The 24,779-nt window shown below is 40.8% G+C and overlaps 2 protein-coding genes across 8 annotated transcripts in view; one reads left to right on the forward strand and one right to left on the reverse strand.

Moving 5' to 3' along the window:
• Positions 1–1,014: 1,014 nt before the first annotated feature.
• Positions 1,015–17,383, forward strand: LOC124144580 (bifunctional apoptosis regulator-like). 5 transcript variants are annotated; one of them, XM_046514065.2, is made up of 9 exons: positions 1,015–1,077; positions 1,185–1,280; positions 3,345–3,681; positions 4,479–4,662; positions 5,021–5,174; positions 7,585–7,733; positions 8,224–8,388; positions 8,526–8,725; positions 10,771–17,383. In XM_046514065.2, exons 3-9 carry the CDS (start codon positions 3,473–3,475, stop codon positions 10,955–10,957), a joined length of 1,248 nt encoding a protein of 415 aa, XP_046370021.2. In that variant the 5' UTR covers positions 1,015–1,077; positions 1,185–1,280; positions 3,345–3,472; the 3' UTR covers positions 10,958–17,383. The 5 variants fall into 5 exon arrangements, with proteins under 5 accessions (XP_046370021.2, XP_046370020.2, XP_046370023.2 ...); XM_046514064.2 differs by having other exon boundaries at positions 1,026–1,280; XM_046514067.2 differs by lacking the exons at positions 1,015–1,077; positions 1,185–1,280 and adding an exon at positions 1,373–1,394.
• Positions 17,384–18,671: 1,288 nt separating this feature from the next.
• The window catches only part of LOC124144579 (inactive rhomboid protein 2-like), a 34,244-nt gene continuing 28,136 nt past the window's right edge, over positions 18,672–24,779 (reverse strand). For all 3 annotated transcript variants that reach the window (XM_048392114.1, XM_048392112.1, XM_048392113.1), the window contains exon 15: positions 18,672–24,231. In XM_048392114.1, coding sequence (XP_048248071.1) covers positions 23,791–24,231 — 441 coding nt within the window. In that variant the 3' untranslated portion in view covers positions 18,672–23,790. The remainder of the gene's footprint in view (positions 24,232–24,779) is intronic.

Here is a 24,779-nt window from a genome sequence, read left to right on the forward strand (position 1 = left end):
ACTGTCAGCCAGCAATACAACCAGTGGCAATGTTGGTATATGCTTGGACTGTAACCCACCAATACAATCAGAGGCCATGTTGGTATATGCTTGGACTGTCAGCCAGCAATTCAATCAGTGGCCATGTTGGTATATGCTTGGACTGTCAGCCAGAAATACAACCAGTGGCCATGTTGGTATATGCTTGGACTGTAACCCACCAATACAACCAGTGGCCATGTTGGTATATGCTTGGACTGTCAGCCAGCAATACAACCAGTGGCAATGTTGGTATATGCTTGGACTGTCACCCACCAATACAATCAGAGGCCATGTTGGTATATGCTTGGACTGTAAACCACCAATACAATCAGAGGCCATGTTGGTATATGCTTGGACTGTAACCCACCAATACAACCAGTGGCCATGTTGGTATATGCTTGGACTGTAACCCACCAATACAACCAGTGGCCATGTTGGTATATGCTTGGACTGTCAGCCACCAATACAATCAGAGACCATGTTGGTATATGCTTGGACTGTCAGCCAGAAATACAACCAGTGGCCATGTTGGTATATGCTTGGACTGTAACCCACCCATACAACCAGTGGCCATGTTGGTATATGCTTGGACTGTAATCAACCTATACAATCTGTGGTCATGTTGGTATATGCTTGGACTGTCACCCGGCTGTAACAATCAGAGGCCATTCCATCCCAACCCCTCACCAGACAGATAGCTCACACGCCCTCCAGAATATCTAACAGTCAGTCCGATATGAGATTCTCCAGTCCTCAACTGCATCCACAATTGCTATCAAGAAAGAGTGTGTTCGTTTTAAAGGGTAGATACGCGGTTGTTTTATACAACATATCCATGTTAGACTGACCACTTATAACATACACGGAAAGAAAAGATGTTAAATAGTGAAGCTCACATGAAGTGTATGTTGCCACCACCACATACATACATTGATTGTCGTCGGTATGCATTATTTACCTCGATGGCCTGTTCGATTGGATTAAAGGCTTGCACGGTTAACTATTAAATTGGGTGTCTCTTACGATGTATACAAATATCAGCTACAGAGATTTACGGTATTTTGTGCCAACAATCACACCGTTATAATAGATGACGATGACCGAAACTAAGTATGGTTAAAAATGGTTCAGAAAAAAAATAATTTTTTTTTTTATCTTTGTAGCACGCGACCAATCATGGGAAAGAAAACAACTGCATGTTCACGTCACAGATTACATTCAGATTATCGTCCAGGGGCTTGACAGGACAGTGAAAGAAGGTACATACCCATCAGAATTTAGAGATACCGAACTGTGGGTGTCAAATCTATCTCACAGACATATTGTCAGTGGGAATTTATAATCAGCAGCACCGGAATTCAACTAAGAATAAGGTTTTGTTTTGAAATTATGTCAATATGAAAATATTACTTATCTAGTTACAGGTATGTGCAATATCTCGTTCCATTTATTAATGATGTAGGTTCGACTTTAAACCGTGCATAGGTTACTATGACGCAATGGCATATATGTAATATGATGTCATTACCTGGAACCCAGGTAAAATGATATGCTCTTGGCACATATAGTAACGTATAGTATTGTCAATTTGTCAAACACAGAGTAACTTTCTTCATCATAGATTTATAAATACCATAAAATTTCAGTCAGCATTTATTGTTCATGTCATACCAGGTAGGTACATCCTTACCCAATCCAAAATAACTCTCTCACTGGTCATGGAACCTGTATCCGGCATGTGAGGATTGTCCCCGCAAAGTGAAACTGAAAGTGAGATGTTTTAACAGCTGCACCATCATACTGTGTTTTATTTATGTTTAAATTATTACAGCAGTACAGTAAAAGTTTCCAAGGATGGGCTCTTAACCTATTCAACTGTTGTAATGAAGACATGATTACAATATAGATATTGTACAAGGAAGGAATTCTCAACATCTTATCTTTATAAAGGCATAGAACACTATACTTATACTTTCAAAATGGTGAGACCTTTATAAGTGCAGGGTGTTTTGTATGTCGAATACAGTAGGTCCATCTGTTACTGAAATGTAAAGCTGACTACTGTAATCAAAGCATTGGCACCCCTCCAGTAACAATCAACCCTATGAACATATGGGTCAGCAACTTGTGAATCTTATTATGAAAGAAATTATTCCTATTTGAGCTGGGATTGGTAACTCGGGTACTCAGGTCGGGTGGGTACTGAGTAGGACCCGGGTACCCACAGGATTACCGTGACCTGTGGTTAGTCATGTGATATATTGTTTAATGACAAAAATGATCCAGAACTCCATGGTTACACTACAAGTCACTAATATTCGCAATTCTTTTTTACTATGAACGCATTCCTTCTGACTTTTTTATGTTTGAATAAAGATATAGCAACTTCAGTGAATGCATGATCGTTTTATGAGTGTATCTAAATACATTTTGCCAAGGCTACAGTTAAACTATTCCCAATTGGACATTTTGTACCCATCTCAGAACTCTTGAGAACTACAGCAAATACCAGAGTAAGGTGGACCAATAGGGGGTTGGGTACCTGTGTAGTAAATTTGGACTCGTCCCAGCCCTAATTCCCATACTACAGTGTGAAATAGGTAGTTAACTTGTTAGGATATGTTGGCTTTGAAAAGCCTTATAGTTTGGTCAACTTAGACTCAGTGTGTCTTGTCTGATTTTAATAAAGAAATGAATGACTCATGGTCGTTGTTTATTATACAATTAAACACTGCAGGGAGAATAAACCATCAGGGTCGCCTCAATTTTTTTTTCTGCCTGCAGTGTTGTTTTGTAAGATAAACAACGACAACAAGTCATTTATTTCTTATTTGAGATATCAACATTATGTACAGCTTCTTTAAGGATGTTAATAAAATGTACAAGCTTTAAAAATATTCACCCGTATTTAAATAATGATGACTCCCTGAATGGACTCCAGCCTTGTCAATGCTGGACAAGTCTTTTTTACGAACAGGACATTTAATTTGGTATTTCCTGCATATTCTCACAATTTGCACGTCGATTATCTGTATATTTTCTCCCAATGCCGATTGTCATATCGCTCCCACTTTTGGATGCGATCATTAGGCCATTGCGTTTATCTACGTTGCCCAGCTACATCTACGGGGAAGAACTCACTAGACACTTCCCTCTCAAAAAAAACATCATCCAATTTACGACGTCATCAAATTCGAATCTACAGAAATGACGTCTTGATAGAACAATGTTTTATTGTGAAATAAACCATGCTTCGTTCTTCTTTGTTCTTTGCAATGTATCGCGTAGCCGCCTTATATTGATTGAAAAACATCTTTATGCAGTGACTGTGAATGGATGGGACTGCAGTTCGGATGTTGATGCCAGCTGTGAGGAGACTCCACCACCACAGACCTACTCTCATCACTGTTTGAACTCCAAATCAAGTTTCCTCTTGTTCTTGAGCATCTGAATGATGGCTACAATGTCTAGGACTGACTCGGATAGTGACTTTATGTGCAGCTGCTGCTATGAGCTGATGGTGGATCCTACGACACTAGTGTGCGGCCACAACTTCTGCCGGGTGTGCCTGGCACGCTGGTTCCTCACATCCAACAAGAAAGAGTGCCCTACGTGTCGCCAGGAGTGGCAGGGACACCCCAAGATTAACACAGCACTCAGGTGGGATGATTAGAAGGGTTAGACCTGGCTCCAGCACCTTGAAACAACATGGTCCCCAGTATTCTATGTTTGTTGTAAGAGTCATCTAATGAGGATCAGGTGATATGACTTCTTGCGTGTCATCGTATCACGATGGCTTTGATTGTTGCTCATGCTTTCAGTCACTGGTTTGCCTGGTCCAGACTTATTGTTTACAGCCTTCCGTTATGTCATTGGAATATTGGAATTACTCACTCTTTCAGTGGTGTAAGAGTCATCTGAAATGATGGGTGTTATACTTAGGATTTGTCGTGTACAGATTTGATTTATTTACAGGCTGCTGTGAACAGTGTAAGAAATAACTGCCTGCCTGCCTGTAAATGGCTGGTAACTTTCCAGTCTGGCTGCATGAAATTTTCCTCCACCTGCCCGACTCTCTGGCAGAGAATTTTAAGACTACTTACGTTTTCAGTTTTATCATAACTCCTCGTAGATGCTCAAGTAATTGTTTGTATTATTTCAACTGAATAACGACGTTATTTGTCTCTTATTTTTCGCAAATTTTCGATATTTATAATGTCGGAACATGGGCAGGTAAGTTTGAAGATGGGCAGGCAATATTTATGGGTCACCTGCCTGACTGTCTTGTTGGGTTTTATAATGATTTCAAACACTGGCTGTGAAATAGCTGGAATATTACTGACTGTGGAATAATACAGCACCCATGCTCATGACCAACCATTTACTGATCAAGAATGTTTCTTCTATGAAAATAATGATCAGTTTTATGATCATGACAATCATCTGAATGTTTTCAGAAATATGATGAAGAAGATGTACAAAGACAGAATGATGGAAAGAGAAGAGGAAGTATTGAATTTAGAGAATGTAGGCAAGGTGCAGGAATTTGACCGGCGTCTTTCCGGCACAGGGTGCCACCTACAGAGAGTAAACCCGGGGGAGTTCTGTAAGGGGATCGTCATGACCCTAGGGGTTATTCTGGTGAGGGATATTCTAAGTACAGTAGTACTTAGTCCAGTGTGAATAAGGTTGTAGAAGTTTACCACTGAATTGACATCCATGACCATAATCAGAACAAAATTGGGATTAGAACTCACTATCAGCAGATCCTGGCACAGCTAAGGGATGTAAATCTGATAAACAAATTACCACTGGGCCCCACAGAGTCTACATTGATCAGTTAGGTTGCTTAAATTAAGTCTGCTTATATTATCCCCTTTTGACTTTCAATATGGCTACCATGAATTTTGGTATATTTTTGTATGAATTAAATTCTGAACGCATAATAAAACAGTGGCAAAAGATATGGGCAACTTACACTTTGTATGTGTTTGTCTAGATAGCATACTTGGTTTGGTTTTGGAGGCACAGTGACGACGATCTCCTGATACACAAGCCTGTTGTGAGGTGGAAGCCGGACGACGTGGCAGCATGGCTGACACACATGGGCTGGGCAGAGGGCTATGCTGATGCCGTCCACCAGAAGGGCATTGGTAGGTGGGAGAGTTAGTAGCACTATCCACATGGGCTGTAGGTCTGTGTCCTGTTACACTAACCCATCTCATTGCTATCCCTGCAGTCAGTGATAAGGCTGACATCTTATCAAGGTCCAAGAATATATATGTATGACTGCCTTGAAATGACCTTCAATACCAAACTGAATTTAATAGTGAAGGAAGTATTTTCAGATCATTGTTTTGCTGCATTTTGATCTAATTCAAACAAAGAAACAATGATAGATGTCAGTGATAAGGTAATCAGGCCTGTATCTTAGTAGCTGTACTTTTTAATTATCCATGATATCAAGTTGATTGGTTCAAAGTTCTGGTTGCAGAATTCATCAACTCACACACATTCAGTTGGTACAGGGTACAGGGAGTAGTTGGTATCGGGTACAGGGGGTAGTTGGTACAGGGTACAGGGAGTAGTTGGTATCGGGTACAGGGGGTAGTTGGTACAGGGTACAGGGGGTAGTTGGTATAGGGTACAGGGGGTAGTTGGTATAGGGTACAGGGGGTAGTTGGTACAGGATACAGGGAGTAGTTGGTATAGGGTACAGGGGGTAGTTGGTACAGGGTACAGGGGGTAGTTGGTATAGGGTACAGGGGGTAGTTGGTACAGGATACAGGGAGTAGTTGGTATAGGGTACAGGGGGTAGTTGGTACAGGGTACAGGGAGTTGCTGGTACAGGGTACAGGGGAAGTTGGTGTAGGGTACAGGGAGTAGTTGGTACAGGATACAGGGAGTAGTTGGTACAGGATACAGGGAGTAGTTGGTATAGGGTACAGGGGGTAGTTGGTACAGGATACAGGGGGTAGTTGGTACAGGATACAGGGAGTAGTTGGTACAGGATACAGGGGGTAGTTGGTACAGGATACAGGGGGTAGTTGGTACAGGATACAGGGAGTAGTTGGTGTAGGGTACAGGGAGTAGTTGGTACAGGATACAGGGAGTAGTTGGTACAGGATACAGGGAGTAGTTGGTACAGGATACAGGGAGTAGTTGGTACAGGATACAGGGGGTAGTTGGTGTAGGGTACAGGGGGTAGTTGGTACAGGGTACAGGGGGTAGTTGGTAGAGGGGTAGTTGGTATAGGATACAGGGAGTAGTTGGTGTAGGGTACAGGGGGTAGTTGGTACAGGGTACAGGGAGTTGCTGGTACAGGGGTAGTTGTTATAGGATACAGGGAGTAGTTGGTGTAGGGTACAGGGGGTAGTTGGTACAGGGTACAGGGGGTAGTTGGTACAGGATACAGGGAGAAGTTGGTGTAGGGTACAGGGAGTAGTTGGTACAGGCTACAGGGAGTAGTTGGTACAGGATACAGGGAGTAGTTGGTACAGGGTACAGGGGGTAGTTGGTACAGGATACAGGGAGTAGTTGGTACAGGATACAGGGAGTAGTTGGTACAGGATACAGGGAGTAGTTGGTGTAGGGTACAGGGGGTAGTTGGTACAGGATACAGGGAGTAGTTGGTACAGGATACAGGGAGTAGTTGGTACAGGGTACTGGGGGTAGTTGGTACAGGGTACAGGGGGTAGTTGGTACAGGATACAGGGGGTAGTTGGTTCAGGGTACAGGGGGTACTTGGTACAGGGTACAGGGAGTTGCTGGTACGGGGTACAGGGGGTAGTTGGTACAGGGTACAGGGAGTTGCTGGTACAGGATACAGGGGATAGTTGGTACAGGGTACAGGGGGTAGTTGGTACAGGGTACAGGGGGTAGTTGGTACAGGGAGTTGCTGGTACAGGGTACAGGGAGTTGCTGGTACAGGGTACAGGGAGTTGCTGGTACAGGGTACAGGGGATAGTTGGTACAGGGTACAGGGGGTAGTTGGTACAGGATACAGGGAGTTGCTGGTACAGGGTACAGGGAGTTGCTGGTACAGGATACAGGGGATAGTTGGTACAGGGTACAGGGAGTTGCTGGTACAGGATACAGGGAGTTGCTGGTACAGGGTACAGGGAGTTGCTGGTACAGGGTACAGGGAGTAGTTGGTACAGGGTACTGGGGGTAGTTGGTACAGGGTACAGGGGGTAGTTGGTACAGGGTACAGGGGGTAGTTGGTACAGGGTACAGGGGGTAGTTGGTATGATTGCTGATTTGGCTGATTATAATGTATGATTTAGGGGCAAATCAAGTTAAATGCTTGCCACCAACAAAGCAAATACACAATGATAGCGAGAAAGTTTTCATGTTCAGTATTGAGATATTATGCAGATGTAGAGTTTGACAGGCCACATCTTCCATGATATCCCAGTCATCCTGATTAGATGTTATTTTATTTTTACTTAAGCTTAGTTTTGTTTGTGATGGTTATGAATTCTGTTAGTTACAAGCTTATTGCAGCAGTCATCTTCTGATGTGAACTTCTGTGTGTGTAAATGATATCATCTCTTCCCACAGATGGTGCAGTGCTGCTCTCCCTGGACGAGGAGAATATTGGTGAGGTCCTGAATGTGACGAATCACCTCCATGAGAGGGCACTGGTCATTGCTATAGCGGATGTACGCCTGAAAGGGGTCAAGATGCCTTCGACACTCTGGGAATATAAGGTATGGAGGAGAGACTACAAATTTAGACATTCTGGCTGAGTAGACAGCAGGTTGCCACATTATGTCGTGTACCAGCAGTTGCTGATGAAGTGCACTACTTCTACTCGGAGGCCCAAGTGGGGATTCTGGTTGGGAATAGGTTCCCAGAGCTCATGCTTGTGATCAGGTAGTCAGTCTCTGTGACTTGACTAGTCATCATAGCCCTATGGTATGGTATTGTTGTTTATAGTCACTGATCTGCTGGAACAGACATGATTACCTGCAGGCCACTGTGTCGGGACAATTGTGACTGATGGGTTACACTAAGTTCACTCACTCCCCTGTCAAGCCTTCCCACAAGTAAGATCGACATATCCCTAGTATATCTGCACATGCAAAGTTTCCAGTGCACACGAAACTGGAAAAATGCAAAATACATGCACCAATGCCAGAGAATAAAGAATATTCATGAAGCTTGCAGAAGTCATGTTGACATTGTGACTGTTACCAGGCGCTGTACCCCGGTCGCTGTCTGTTCCTGCTGTATGGCATGAAGGACTTCCCTCGTACAACACTGCTGTATCTGTTCCTGTTCTACCATGAGGAAATCTTCCTGCCCTTCCTCCATCTCACAACACCAGCACAGGACGAAGACATCCCCTTCCGGTGGTCTCAGGTACGTCTTGCTCCCATACCAGATGAGGGCAACCCTTTTTGCTGTTCTTGATGGTAAGGCTTTTAGGTGTTTTTCATCATTCCTTGAAATGTGTTCCAGTCTTTCCTGTAAGTAATGAGAAGATCATCTGATTTCAGATTCCTCCCCCAACTAAGCAGCAGTGGGTGGTATTTCTGAGCAATGCAGTTCTCCTCCCCTACTGGCTAATTGCCAAGCTGACGTGGGCCCTGTTCAGTGGGCAGTTCTGGACCTCTTTTTTTGTCCTCTTCAGCTGTGCCTTCCTCTCCATGCAAGAGGCTTCCTTACTTAAACAGTGGATCCTGCTGCGGCAGTTCGGGTGAGTTGCTCAATGGTAGAGGCTTCCTTACTTAAACAGTGGATCCTGCTGCGGCAGTTCGGGTGAGTTGCTCAATGGTAGAGGCTTCCTTACTTATTCATTGGATCCTGCTCCGGCAGTTCGGGTATGTTGCTCAATGGTAGAGGCTTCCTTACTTATTCATTGGATCCTGCTGCGGCAGTTCGGGTGAGTTGCTCAATGGTAGAGGCTTCCTTACTTATTCATTGGATCCTGCTCCGGCAGTTCGGGTATGTTGCTCAATGGTAGAGGCTTCCTTACTTATTCACTGGATCCTGCTCCGGCAGTTCGGGTATGTTGCTCAATGGTAGAGGCTTCCTTACTTATTCATTGGATCCTGCTCCAGCAGTTCGGGTAAGTTGCTCAATGGTAGAGGCTTCCTTACTTAAACAGTGACTCCTTCTCCAGTAGTTTGGGTGAGTTGCTCAATAGTAGGGGCTTCCTTACTTATTCAGTGGATCCTGCTGCAGCAGTTCGGGTGAGTTGCTCAATGAGAGAGGCTTCCTTACTTATTCAGTGGGTCCTTCTCCGGTAGTTTGGGTAAGTTGCTCAATGCTAGGGGCTTCCTTACTTATTCACTGGATCCTGCTCCGGCAGTTCGGGTAAGTTGCTCAATGGTAGAGGCTTCCTTACTTATTCATTGGATCCTGCTCCGGCAGTTCAGTTAAGTTGCTCAATGGTAGAGGCTTCCTTACTTATTCAGTGAATCCTGCTCCGGTAGAAAGAGTTGAAAGAGTTACTGTCTGGATGGGTGAGTTGCTGGGTGGGTGAAAGAGTTACTGTCTGGATGGGTGAGTTGCTTGGTGGGTGAAAGAGTTACTGTCTGGATGGGTGAGTTGCTGAGTAGGTGAAAGAGTAGCTGTCTGGATGGGTGAGTTGCTGGGTGGGTGAAAGAGTAGCTGTCTTGATGGGTGAGTTGCTGGGTAGCTGAAAGAGTTACTGTGTGGATGGGTGAGTTGCTGAGTAGGTGAAAGAGTAGCTGCACAGGTGTCTTAATGAGTGTGTTGGTTTCTGTGTGGGTAAGTTGTTGAGTGTGAGTGAGCTATGTTGTCACTATGGTTACATTGTAGGACTTGCTGGACATGTTGAACTTTGTCAGTTTGACTACATTGTGTTACTTGATGGACATATAGGGCCTTGTTACTATAGCTACATTGTGGGACTGGCTGGACATGTTGGACTTTTCACTAAGACTACATTGTGGGACTTGGTGGACATTGTGTTACTTGGTGGACATGTTGAGCTGTGTCACTATGGCTGAATTGTGTTACTTGGTGTCCATATAGGGCTTTGTTACTATGGCTACATTGTGGGGCATACTGGACATGTTGGACTTTTTCACTATGACTACATTGTGTTACTTGGTGGACATGTTGAGCTGTGTCACTATGGCTGAATTGTGTTACTTGGTTGACATATAGGGCTTTGTTACTATGGCTACATTGTGGGGCATGCTGGACATGTTGGACTTTTTCACTATGACTACATTGTGTTACTTGGTGGACATTGTGTTACTTGGTGGACATGTTGAGCTGTGTCACTATGGCTGAATTGTGTTACTTGGTGGACATATGGGGCTTTGTTACTATGGCTACATTGTGGGGCATGCTGGACATGTTGGACTTTTTCACTATGACTACAATGTGTTACTTGGTGGACATTGTGTTACTTGGTGGACATTGTGTTACTTGTAGGACATGTTGAGCTGTGTCACTATGGCTGAATTGTGTTACTTGGTGGACATATAGGGCTTTGTTACTATGGCTACATTGTGGGGCATGCTGGACATGTTGGACTTTTTCACTATGACTACATTGTGTTACTTGGTGGACATTGTGTTACTTGTAGGACATGTTGAGCTGTGTCACTATGGCTGAATTGTGTTACTTGGTGGATGTGTTAGTCTCGGTCACTATGGCCTTGTTCAAGCACATTTTTGACATAGAATCAAAAGAAAAAGGAAGAAATGCATTGTAAAAGTAAAATGTGAAATGCAAAGTAAAATTTATAATTATGTTGTTTTCCAGCTCCACATTGAAGAACGTAAAGGACTTTGGCAAGACGCTATTGACTGTGTTTCTGACGTCTATTGTATGGCCCATTATTCCCAGGCTGGTGTGTGACTTCTTCTTCTACGCTTCACTCTACTTCACCCCATTACAGCAGGCTAAACACTTCTACATGTCCTGGAGGAACAACCAACGCTTCTTGTAACACAGCAGTATTTCCAGGCAGTGTTCAGTTACATCACCAACTAGGACAGAGATCTGAGGGAGTCAACAGGTCATTTACAGGGATAGTTTTCTTGGTTCATACTTGACCTGATTGACCACAGTATTTATCAGCCCAGAAAAAAACCCAAACCCAAACCCATGTGAACTATTGTTGATTCACTGGTTAATATGTATGTTTCTGAAGGTGTTATTGGATAGATCCATGTATCCAGTGTTACCGGTAGGTGTATGAGCAATCCTGGGATTCAACACTTGAGCTGTGATGTCATGATGTACCGGGTTTGTCAAGAAAGGACATCCCACATTAAACAATACATGTTGAAACTGCAGGTGTTGTTTTCAGTCAAACATTTGTCAATAAAGTCTTTACCTTTAGTAAGGCTGACCTGGGGAGTCAGGGTTCATAGTGTTCGACTACCCCCACCCCTTTTGAAAATACTGTCCAGATAGTTTGATAGTCTTAGTGTGTCGGCGACAAGGACAGTAGAACGGCAAGTGTCAAGGTGCTACATGATTTAGTTGCTGTTGAAGAAAGGTTTGAGTCTTTCACCACTTACAGCAATAGTACAGGCATATCATGGCAGGGACCACCAATAGCTGGTTTCATACATTGTATTCCAACTTAAGATTCCGGGTGTATGGGGCCAACTTTATAACCTCTAGGCTACTGAACCATTCCAAGAAACATGTGTATATCACTTCTTGTAAGAAGTCTGTACAAAATGTTTTGTGTGTGAGTGTAGTGTGTTAAAATGAAGATGTTTTTAAATACCAGACTGTATGTCCATTGTACAGTGTTGTCATCTGTGGGAAGTCTGCTGCTGACAGACACATGGTCAGGGTATCCACTCACTGACTTCATATACAGGAGAGCTAGATTCATTACCAGGAGGACATAACATGTTGCCCTTGCTTCATTTGACATGTGTTGTGGGTGAGTTCTCCCGGAATGCACTTACCCATGTTCAGGACAGGTCTCTGTGTTTTCACATTACTCAGGCTAACCTTTCCTGATTTGGCAAAAGTAACAAAATAATAATAATCAATGCGATTTGATTCAAAATGTGTTAACAGAACGGTTGTTTCACTTTTTGCTAATATTTATTTTCAAGAGGTGTTTTTAAGGACCTTAACCTTCAATAAATGTTATAAAAGTAATGTTATATATGTGTGTACTGTGTCAAATGTTATGTGTATTCAGTGTCAAATGTTATATTTGTGTTTGTATACAGTGTTAACTGTTATATGTGTGTGTACAGTGATGGATGTTATATCTGTGTATTAATGTTTTTTCCATGTTGCATGCTTTATCCATGGACTTTTTTGTATCTGCCAATTCATCATATCAAGTTTGTTGTATATATTTTTGTCAAATGTTGAAATAAAGTGTCAATAAAACAGCCCACGACACTGATTTGAAAATGTAGTCATTTCCATTTTTGTGAATTATGAAAGATATGTAATTGTGATGATGTTTTGTTACCATCCCATTTGATAATTGAGATCCCCTGTAGAACTGTTTCCTCACTTTTTTAGCTGGGCATCAATGCCTGTTGTGTATAGAGGCCCCTGTAGAAATGTTTCCTCACTTTGTAGCTGGGCATCAATGCCTGTCGTGTATAGAGATCCCCTGTAGAACTGTTTCCTCACTTTTTTAGCTGGGAATCAATGCCTGTTGTGTATAGAGGCCCCTGTAGAAATGTTTCCTCACTTTGTAGGTGGGCATCAATGCCTGTTATGTATAGAGATCCCCTGTAGAAATGTTTCCTAACTTTGTAGCTGGGCATCAGTACCTGTTGTGTATAGAGACCCCTGTAGAACTGTTTCCTCACTTTTTTAGCTGGGCATCAATGCCTGTTGTGTATAGAGATCCCCTGTAGAAATGTGTCCTCACTTTGTAGCTGGACATCAATGCCTGTCATGTATGGAGACCACAGGTTGAACTGTTTCCTCACTTTGTAGCTGGGCATAAGTGCCGGTTGTGTATAGAGGCCCATGTAGAACTGTTTCCTCACTTTGTAGGTGGGCATCAATGCCTGTCGTGTATAGAGATCCCTGTAGAACTGTTTCCTCACTTTTTTAGCTGGGCATCAATGCCTGTTGTGTATAGAGGCCCCTGTAGAAATGTTTCCTCACTTTGTAGCTGGGCATCAATGCCTGTCGTGTATAGAGATCCCCTGTAGAACTGTTTCCTCACTTTTTTAGCTGGGCATCAATGCCTGTTGTGTATAGAGGCCCCTGTAGAAATGTTTCCTCACTTTGTAGGTGGGCATCAATGCCTGTCGTGTATAGAGACCCCTGTAGAAATGTTTCCTCACTTTTTTAGCTGGGCATCAATGCCTGTTGTGTATAGAGATCCCCTGTAGAAATGTGTCCTCACTTTGTAGCTGGACATCAATGCCTGTCATGTATGGAGACCACAGGTTGAACTGTTTCCTCACTTTGTAGCTGGGCATAAGTGCCGGTTGTGTATAGAGGCCCATGTAGAACTGTTTCCTCACTTTGTAGCTGGGAATCAATGCCTGTCATGTATAGAGACCCCTGTAGAACTGTTTCCTCACTTTGTAGCTGGGAATCAATGCCTGTCGTGTATAGAGATCCCCTGTAGAACTGTTTCCTCACTTTGTAGGTGGGCATCAATGCCTGTCATGTATAGAGACCCCTGTAGAAATGTTTCCTCACTTTGTAGCTGGGAATCAATGCCTGTCATGTATAGAGACCTATGTAGAACTGTTTCATCACTTTGTAGGTGGGCATAAGTGCCGGTTGTGTATAGAGATCCCCTGTAGAACTGTTTCCTCACTTTGTAGCTGAGAATCGATGCCTGTCCTACATAGAGACCCCTGTAGAACTGTTTCCTCACAGTGTAGCTGGGTATCAATGCCTGTCATGTATAGAGACCCATGTAGAACTGTTTCCTCACTTTGTAGCTGGGAATCAATGCCTGTCGTGTATAGAGACCCATGTAGAACTTTTTCCTCACTTTGTAGGTGGGAATCAATGCCTGTCCTATATAGAGACCCCCTGTAGAACTGTTTCCTCACTTTGTAGGTGGGCATCAATGCCTGTCGTGTATAGAGATCCCCTGTAGAACTGTTTCCTCACTTTGTAGCTGGGAATCAATACCTGTCCTATATAGAGACCCCCTGTAGAACTGTTACCTCACTTTGTAGGTGGGCATCAATGCCTGTCGTGTATAGAGATCCCCTGTAGAACTGTTTCCTCACTTTTTTGCTGGGAATCAATGCCTGTCCTATATAGAGACCCCCTGTAGAAATGTGTCCTCACTTTTTTGCTGGGAATCAATGCCTGTCCTATATAGAGACCCCCTGTAGAAATGTTTCCTCACTTTGAGGCTGAGAATCAATGCCTGTCCTACATAGAGACCCCTGTAGAACTGTTTCCTCACTTTGTAGCTGGACATCAATGCCTGTTGTGTATGGAGACCACGGGTTGAACTGTTTCTTTATTTTGTAGCTGGGCATCAATGCCTGTTGTGTAAAGAGACCCCTGTAGAAATAATTTTAATTTTTTTAAATTTTTAATCAAGAATATGTCAAAATATGTTTCGAAGATTGGTCGCCTGTTTGAAACTCATGCCGTAAAGCTTGATTAAGCTGCCTTCTGATTGGCTATTGTCGACCTCTTGCCCGTCATTCCATTGGTCTTTCAAAGTTTGTGAAAGGTCCGTCTGATATGACCCGTAATGGGATGTCCTCAGATCTTTGTTTAGCGGTAGCGAGAACTAAGATCTGATTTTTATTAGATTGTATATTTCTTCACTTTATTACTGGTAGTCAGGTATTGGTAGTGCGTATGGTGCAAGTATCGGTAGTGCTTATGGTGCAATTATAGGACACATCCAATCATTTCAAATAGGATCCAAATTAAGACTTGAAATACATAGATAGGTGTATGAAATATAAGGTGTGTCAACTTGCCAATACATTCACTTGCCCGTTTACATATTCAGTGCACTCCCTGTGTAAGTATCCTCTAAAATAGATTTATCAGAAAACGCCATCGACAGATGACATTTTATCACTCTGTTATAGATATGTTGCATCTCCAAGATAAAGGCTCCATTACGTCCTTATATTGCAGCACATGACACAACTGTCTTTTTCTAGTTAAATGGGATATTTTCTATGTGGAACAGCATGTACACACACAAATGTGACACAAACATTGTTGGGATACATGAGTGAAAGAGGGTTCATGATAATGTAAAACTCTATTTCAGAATTAAAGAATTAATAACAAAATATTACTTAATTTCTGAAAATACCTTTAAAATGTCCAAAATTGAGTATTTCCAAGTAAAAGAATGGTCTCACACCTTTGAATATTCAACATGTAAAAATAGATTGTCATGGTAGAAGACTCCATCTTTTCAGCCCTTGCTATTTGTATGTTGCACAAAGACATTTCCAAGTCTCCCATGGCGCTCGGGGGACCCAGTCGTCTAAGATGCCGCGATTCGTTTTGCAGTGTTGCGTCCCTTGGGCACGCCAGAAATCTTTGATTGTGGGTTCAAATCACAGTTCGCCCCAATTATATTTCTAGGTTTGTCAGCACCATACCTGTGCTCGTGGGTTGCACAGAAGTGGTAAACACCTGAGACCTGCATCACTTCGGGCTTTCCTCCAAAATTAAGCTGACACGCCGTGATATAACTGGAATACTGTTAAAAGCGGCATTAAACCCAACTCACTCACTCACTTAGATCTCCCAGGCAATGTGCTCAATGTGAGAGGTGTAGCCTATGATATGACTTTGTGTATTTCACTGACTTGGTGATGCTCTTCATAACACTGTTAAATTAGCAGTCTTGCATTGTGTATCATATCTTCTTGTTCCATCACTAACTGTTTCTCACTGGAAGGTGGAGCATATGTAGATAAGCTTTGAATTCAGTTACCTCCAAGTTGCACTTTGTCTCTGTAGATAACAAAAGACAACAGTTTTTTTACTAATACTGGACATATGTTGTGTTTATCTGATAGATGCATCTGTGATGTTTTCGATTTTTTTCTATGGAAATGTGTTATCTGTGGATGTGATAACGTTTATGTTCTAGACTGGAATCTGATTGTGTGAGTATAATGTTTCTCCTATTTATGTATGTAGAAATTCCATTGCTATTGATTATGGTATTGTCTTTTATTGGAATTGTTTGTCTGCTTGATAAATGCTTATCTCTTCTCTTATCTTCTTGGCAGATCAATGAGATGAAAGGAATAGTTTGTTGATATGATGTGGATGCTTTGCTTCATAATACTATGTTGGTGAAAGGCTTTGTTTCACCATGTTTTATCGTGGACAACACAATCTTTCCTCTCTGTCGACACAGATTTAGTGGCAGATCCGGGGGTGGTTCATGGGATTACAGATGATTCAGAGGATGTAATATATCCCTCTTTCAAATGTTCTTAATTCCTCTTCATATTGTCTGTAGAAAAGGGTACAAAATCCTTGACAAGATCACTGTTCAACCAACCGATTTCAGAAATGAACGTGAAGTGAGCTCGTGGTGACTTGTTTGTGGCCACCTCAAGTTAAGTGATGATATTTGCTAGTGAACAATCCCAATTAGCACCCTTCCGATTCATCAATGTACACAGGACATATTTATTCGTGTATAATACGCACTCGCGTGTTATATGCACCCTTAATTACGGGCAATTAAATTCTGGAAAAAATATATCTGTCATGAAAATATGCATCAACCTTTCTTTTGTATCATTTCAGGCTGTCGGTTTAAACCACAAAATTTACGATCTCTCAACTCTTTCACCAAAAATATATTCTAATAAGAGCCCCCTATTTCTCATTTTGAGAGCGGCCTGGGCGCTTATTTCATCAGTACGGTACTTGGATGTTTGTCTTGTCTATGTCAGATATATGTTTGAGTTCAAGCGATAAACGTTGTCTCTTTCAGTGATGTTTAGAATGCTAAGATCTGGGTGATATGGTTTTCATAGTGCTAAGTTCTCAGTGTGATATGGTATTCATAGTGCTAAGATCTCTTTGTGGAAGTAGAACAGCAATTATGCATTGTATAAAACCAAAGAAAATATTGCCAGGTCGAATGTTAGGATCATTGAAGACAATGAATGTTGAGGCAAGATCCAAGGTCATGTATTATGTGCATATTACATGTTTTGTGCAGTAGGAGTGACTTCCTATATCTAATAGTGCTTGGTGTTGTAGCTGTTTGATGTTCTGCATCTAGTTGTGTAATGTACATGAGAGCTGTGTCTGCATGTATTATGTGGATTCTACATCTTCATGTTGATGCTATTATGTGGTGATATCACAACAATAAACACTATGTGGTATATATTTTGATAATGATGGGTTATGAAATTATCTACCAATTTTCAAATAAATATGTTGATAATGATGATTGTGTTGTAGTTAATTGTTTGTGGTTCTTGAAGTTACTTTGCGTTGAGTGAAATGCCCAGCTTCACAGATAACCGCAGCTTCCTCCCTCGTTCCCACCCTATAACACAGGCCAATGAGTGAGTAGGTTTTTTTTGTTTGTTGTTTAATGCCGCACTTAGCAATATTCCAGCTTTATGATGGTGGTCTTGACCAAATAATCCAGTGATTGACATCATGAACATCGATCTACGCAGTTGGGACACAATGACATGCATCAACCAGTGGCATGTTGCGTTCAAGAGATTGGCCGAATGGTGGAGGGGGTGTTATGGTGTGGGGAGGAATTTGTGGGCAGGAGAGAACACCAATGGTCATCGTTAATGGAAATTTGGCAGCTCAGCGTTACATAGAAGACATTCTTCGTCCGATTGTCCTACCATTTCTACAACAGCTGCCACGTGGTATCCTTTATCGGCATGACAACGTCAGACCCCATACAGCCCGAAAGGTACAGAACTTCCTTGCAGCAAACAATGTCAATGTGTTGCCGTGGCCTGCACGCTCCCCAGACATGTCCCCCATAGAACAGCTCTGGAATGTTATGGATGGTGGTGTTTAACAGAAACCACGTCCTCCAGCCAACCGACACAAACTGATCCAGGCACTGCCAAGAAGAATTGTGACGTATCCCATGTCATTCTTCCAGTTTATGATCTGCTCCTTTGGTCCAATAATGTCTTCAGTTGTGGAGCACACATGCCACCTGCAGGACCTGGAATTTGACGATTTGTTTCTTGTTTGATGCAAGTCACAAACATTCCACCTCTATCACAGCAGGCTGTAAATAATAGCAACCCATGCTTGTCGTAAAAGGTGACTATGCTTCTTGTTAGAGGCGGGTAGTCAGGCTTGCTGACTTGGTCGATGCATGTCATCGTATCCCTATTGAGTCGATTGATGCTCATGATGTCAATCACTAGATTGGCTGGCCCAGATGCGATCATTTACAGACTGCCGTCATATAGCTCGAATTTTTCAGAGTGCAGTGTTAAACAAACAAACAAACTCTTGACAAGCATGGGATAGTGGGGACATATTGTAACATGGCATCCCCACAGCCCACAGACCACAGGAATATGACAGATTGTCTCAAGTGACCAAATAGCTTTGACAAACACTAAAACACACGTGAAGAAATGTTTCCATGTTCAACCTGCTAGGGCTGAATGCTTTGTAACTCACCATAAATTTACACAGATCTGTATCCTTATTGCAAGCATAGGTGAAATATTAAAGGACAATAATTCCATTGGGAAATCAAGTTTATTTTCTACAAATCATTGAAGCAAACATAAATATTTAGTATGTAAAACATCAGTATAAAATCCATTCAATGAACAACACATGTAAGTCAGTATATGACAGTGACAAGACTATATGTCCCTTCAGCGCCACTGTTACAAGTCATTCATAAACTATCAACAACATAACAAAGTACAGTATGTACACACTCTATAAGCAATAATTGAATATAAAAATTCATTAAAAATGTTAAAAGCAATTATAGTTTGAATGAAATCATCTTTGACCAGACCAATTTCAAAAGATTTTAAAAATTTGGGCAGGTTCATTTGTAAAATTGAAAAAAGGTCTGGTTGTGAAGGCATTTGAGATATATAAATTCAACTTTGAATAAAATTATTATTAAGACAGGCATTATGCCAACAAAATGCCATATAACAATTGTATTTCAAAATTAACAACGGCTGCAATGGCTTTTGATTGCTAAGCTTCCACTATTATTCCACAACAAAGCATCAGTGATCTCAGATAAAACAAGCTGAAATGCATGAAGATAATATTATTGAAGAGATCTCTGACAGAGATCACAGAACCAATGTATAATGACATGAAACTTCATTGAGGGTATGACAGTATTTTGGTAGATATTTACAACGAAACATTCCAAAGGTATCAGCACGTAGAAATGTGCTCACGAATACTGTGCTCTGTTCCTCCACGGTGACACTTCTGTCAAGTAGAGTGAGTGAGTGAGTTGGGTTTAACACCGTTTTGAACAGTATTTCAGTTAAATCACAGCATGTGATGTGGGAGGAAAGCCCAAAGTGATGCGGATCTAAGCCTTTTACCACTTTGGCGAAACCCATGAGCACAGGTATGGGGCTGACAAACCTAGAAACATAATCGGGGAAAAACTGGGATTAGAAGCAACAGTCCAAGGTCCCTGTTATGTATATAAGGGGCAGTGAATCATGGTGCCTCAAACAACTGGGCCAAGCATGCTCCCTGTCCTTGTACGCTATAATCAGTATTAGGTGGGGCAGGGGTCAAGTCTGGAGCAGGGGAACCAAGGCAACCTTCACCTTGAGGTTCATATTAGATGAACGAAGTACATGCAAAATTGTTTCATCTGTTTGAACACCTAAGGAAAACGTTTAACTTTGTGGATAACAAATTCAGGTTTATTGCATGAAGCAATGTTTCGATGTAGATTCTGACACCGTTGTCAAGCTGGAGCAATAACGGTGTAAGAATCTAAATGGAATTTACAATCTACAAGAATCTACATCAAAACGTTGCTATATGCACTAAACCAGAAGTAGTTGTACATTAAGTTGTACATTTTTTTATTTACTCCCCAACTACTAGAATGCTTATTAAACAGTTACCTACCGGTTTGCATGTGCAAATGTTTTGTTTTGTTTGATGTTTAACGCCGCCTAGCAATATTCCAGCTATATGACGGCAGTCTGTAAATAATCGAGTCTGGACCAGACAATCCAGTGATTGACATCATGAGCATCTATCCACACAATTGGGATCGATGACATGCATCAACCAAGTCAGGCATGTGTAAATGAGTACCTGGGCACATGCCACTTCTACTGTAAGACAGGTGATTCACGGATATGAACACCTGTGACAAACAATAGTGAACACCTGTCACACACTTTGGACATGTTGCTGCAAGACCAAGGATCATAATCAGCAAATCTAGGAACCTGTGACCAGCAGATCCTAAAAGAGCTAAGGGAGACAATTCTGCACAAAATGGTCATGACTATGAATAAATATCAGCCATTTGGCAATGTATTCAAATACTGTGCATAATGAGCAGCCATTGTGACGAACTGATTCTCATTTGTCTGCCCTTAATGACAAGCACGTGGTACCTAGTCTTCCCCGTGATTAACATCCTATGAAAACCAAACATATTGAGGAAGGGACTTTCATTGTCAGAATCAATTATAATTCAATATCCCAATTGTTAACCAGTACAACTGTTACAGTTGGACCTAAAGCATAAATTAAAGCACTTAGAACACTCAGACTTGCAGCATGGTTTGAGGCAATGGGTACAATAGTGATAAGCTCCTGAGTCTGAAGAACATGACAATTATCGCAAACTATTTGACAAGGCATATAAATAAATATTTTTTAATACCATGAAAATAGTAATACTCAGTTTCTGTGGTCTTTTTGCAATATATTGCCTCATGAAAAATACTGACTTATGAATAATGATCAGTAGGTATTTGTAGTAATAAATATATAAAAACTGAAACTCGAGTTGTATCAGTACAATGCTCCATTCTTCATCTGTGAGACTGTTGATGGAGACACACACAGACACTACTAAGTCTGGTGTGAAATAAATGTATACCATATCAAAAGTGAACAAAATTATGCATAGAATGAAAGATTTCCCAAACCCTTTCCTTACGTTCATACTCTACAGCTATTCTCTTATCATATCATGCTATGACCAGCAGTTTAGAAAAATATTTAAACCATACTGAAAATAATATACTTACAAAATGATGTTGCTTTGATGATGCACCAGCATCAGTGTAGATCATGTGGAAGGCACACAGGAGTGTTATAAGAAAGTCGTAACATAGCCTGCATAAAGTGGGAATGGTACATAAATAACTCCAATGGTAATCTACAGTTGTACATGGGGCATGAAGTTGCATATGTATGAGAAGACAATCTCCACAAAAGTTTTTGATAAACCAATTACATGCGATGCAATAGATATTAAATAAAAAAAGACCATGGGCATGGTGGTAGAAGTAAGATTTTAAATGGTATCTTAAATTTATACATTCTAGGGTGAAATGATTTAAAACAATGAAAGAAAGGCATTTCTTTGATTCAAAAGTAAGAGCTACTTCCCTTCCCATATGGATTTTCTTCTTCAGAGTTTTGTTGTTGTAACAAACTTTGTTACAGACTCGTTAGGAAGAGTAAAATACTACCTATGGATATTCATGTTATTAAATCAATTTTAAAAACTTTTGCGAATAGTAAATGACTGGCAAGCTGAGACAGAGATATTAGGTTATATCCTACTAGTACTCATACCAGTCCATCAGTAATTATACTAGTCCATCAGTAATCACACTAGTCCATCAGTAATCATATTCATCCATCAATAACCACACTAGTCCATCAGTAATCACACAAGTCCATCACTAATTATACTAGTCCATCAGTAATCACACTAGTAAATCAGTAGTCCATCAGTAATCACAATAGTCCATTAGTAATTACAATAGTCCATCGGTATTCATACTAATTCATCAGTAATTATACGAGTCAATCAGTAATCACACTAGTACATCAGTAATCATATTAATCCGTCAGTAATCACACTAGTCCATTGGCAATCATATTAGTCCATCAATAATCACACTAGCCCATCAGTAATCATATTAATCCATCAGTAACCATATTAATCCATCAGTAATCACACTAGTCCATCAGTAATTATACTAGTCCATCAGTAATCATATTAATCCATCAGTAATCACACTAGTCCATCGGTAGTCCATCAGTAATCACACTAGTCCATCAATAATTACACTAGTCCATAGGTAATCATACTCATCTATCAGTAATCACAGAAATCTATCAGTAATTATACTAGTCCATCAGTAATTATATTAATCCATCTGAATTATACCAGTCAATCAGTAACCATATTAGTATATCAGTAATTAAACTAGTGTATCAGTAATCACACTAGTCCATCAATAATCAAACAAGTCCATCAGTAATTATACCAGTCCATCAGTAACCATATTAGTATATCAGTAATTAAACTAGTGTATCAGTAATCACACTAGTCCATCAATAATCAAACAAGTCCATCAGTAATTATACCAGTCCATCAGTAACCATATTAGTATATCAGTAATTAAACTAGTGTATCAGTAATCACACTAGTCTACTAGCGAGATGACAGCCTCCACTTTGAATAATAATGAAATGATTCTCTAGTCCTAGTAGAAAGATAATTGGTACAAAGAAAGGCACATTGTATTCGAATTGTATCTTGATTAGTGAGGCAAAATAATCTTAACCATCAATCAACATCATAGATGTAACCCATGTTGAAATACATTAATCAGGAATGTGAAACAATTTAAAGAATTGGACAGCACTTTAAATCACATCAAGGAAGCAATGTTATACTTGTATGATGACATCTTATATTTGGATTGACAAAACATGCATTACACAAACACACTGCTTTACAGAAATATGTTCCTCTTGGTAGTCTGTTTTGGTTATCTGTGTCAGGAAGTGCTGCCAAAGATGAAGCTGCATGATTGGGTAATACAATCGCCAACATTTATAGATAGTGTACAGTGAAACAGTGTTAATTGTGTCTTCTGCATTATCTATTAAAGAGAAGATACTTTTCTCATTACCTAATTTGTCAACAATATATCTTTGTGATATTCTCAGGCAAACATCTTACCTAAACTGGCTTAATCTAATAACAAACTGCAATCTTATACAAAAATAAGTTAATTCGAACGTAAAGTTCCTTCTTATAAGAAACTTAAAAAGAGTTCTTTATGTTATTTCTTACGGTACATGTTTTTTATTACAAACATGCTAAACTTGTTTAAAAACACATTTCCAGTATCATCATCATATATTAAAAAACAAAATATTAATCTGATGTGATAATTACCTCTGAGTTTTTAAACAGAATTGTAAATAATACCACATGTCCTAAGTTGCTTTAACTCCCAATCTAAGGGAGGTTACTACATTTGGGAGTCTGGATGACCGTGAGAAACAATAAGGAAGTACTATAAATTCTCAGTTATCAGTGCCTTGTTTAGTTTGCTATCAGACAAAAACAGGCCACCAGATTGAAACCAATTTCACTCACAAAACACCATCTATCTGTCCATGATTCCTTTGCCTGAGAACCAACTGTGTTGCCTAGAAACTAACACATACCATATTATGCAATGTCAACAGTAGACACTGGTGGCAGTTAATTAGTCAAACACTGGTTTGTCTGATCACAACATGCTTAAAACTGTAACATCTCTTTCATATTGAGCAAATAAAAATAGATCTTACAGGCAGTTTCAACTAAAATGTGCTATAAGTAGAATTTCTCTTGATGGTGACGCCCATGTTTTTACAGAAATCGGCTGTAAAAGGAATACAGTTGAAATACTGGCACCCAGGACAGTTTGTGAGTGGGACGACATAAAACAAGATGACGAGCAGGACAAAGATGCCGACAGACAAGCACAGTGTGATGACAATAGTGATAATCTTCCGTCGCCGGTCCAGTTTTCCGAATGCCACGTACGGCAAAAATGCAAACGCGAGGAGAAAGCCGAAGAAGAAGCCAAACAAGTGAGCCCAGTTGTCGAACCACGGTAAAAGTCCCAGGAGGAAAAGTATGATGATCGGAACAACGAGTTTGAGCACGGCAATGGCTGGCTTCTTGTACCTGGGCCAACTCTGTAGCACCTCCACCAGCAGGCAGGCCAGGATGCCGAACTGGGAGCCTGACGGGCCAGCCTGGAATAGACACACCATTGTCAGCACAGGATTACCATAGAAACAGCATGCATGGATTGAAAACTTTCACAACAAAGGTGCACTTTTCTAAAAACTTTTAACCAAATTGTGTTAGTTGATAAAAAAATAAGAAAAAACATTTGTGTAGCTCAATAGTCTTCCTATTTCATTTGGCATTTGGTCGGTCAGCATAGTGGGAAAACATATATACTAAATACTGTTCAAGGCGAAGAGGTGAAGTATATTACAGCAACATGCATATATATTCACAATGTCTACTTCTGAAAGGTTTGTTCTGTTTTTCGAGGTCAGCAGTGGCCAGAGGCTGCATACAATACATGTGATTAATCATAGCTTAAAACGTTCATAGTTTCATATGACTGTTTCTGCTGTATCTACATCTGACCTATTTTTATTTTATTTTCTGATTGGGGTTCTTAGTTCCATTCAGTTGAATTTAATTTTGTTCAACTCTGAAACTACTCACTGAAAAGGAATTTGCCAAATACATATTACCAGGGTCAGAAAATACCATCGTCTTGTCCATC

This window comes from Haliotis rufescens, unplaced genomic scaffold, assembly GCF_023055435.1.
Source record: "Haliotis rufescens isolate VD_foot unplaced genomic scaffold, xgHalRufe1.0.p SCAF_11, whole genome shotgun sequence".
Classification (NCBI taxonomy): Eukaryota; Metazoa; Mollusca; class Gastropoda; order Lepetellida; family Haliotidae; genus Haliotis; species Haliotis rufescens.

Excerpts from the sequence above, each read along its gene's own strand:
- LOC124144580 (XM_046514065.2), top strand. The coding sequence starts at position 3,473 with ATGATGGCTACAATGTCTAGGACTGACTCGGATAGTGACTTTATGTGC. Across the intron at positions 5,175-7,584 it reads CGTCCACCAGAAGGGCATTG|ATGGTGCAGTGCTGCTCTCC; the intron begins GTAGGTGGGAGA and ends CTCTTCCCACAG. Across the intron at positions 8,726-10,770 it reads ATCCTGCTGCGGCAGTTCGG|CTCCACATTGAAGAACGTAA; the intron begins GTGAGTTGCTCA and ends GTTGTTTTCCAG.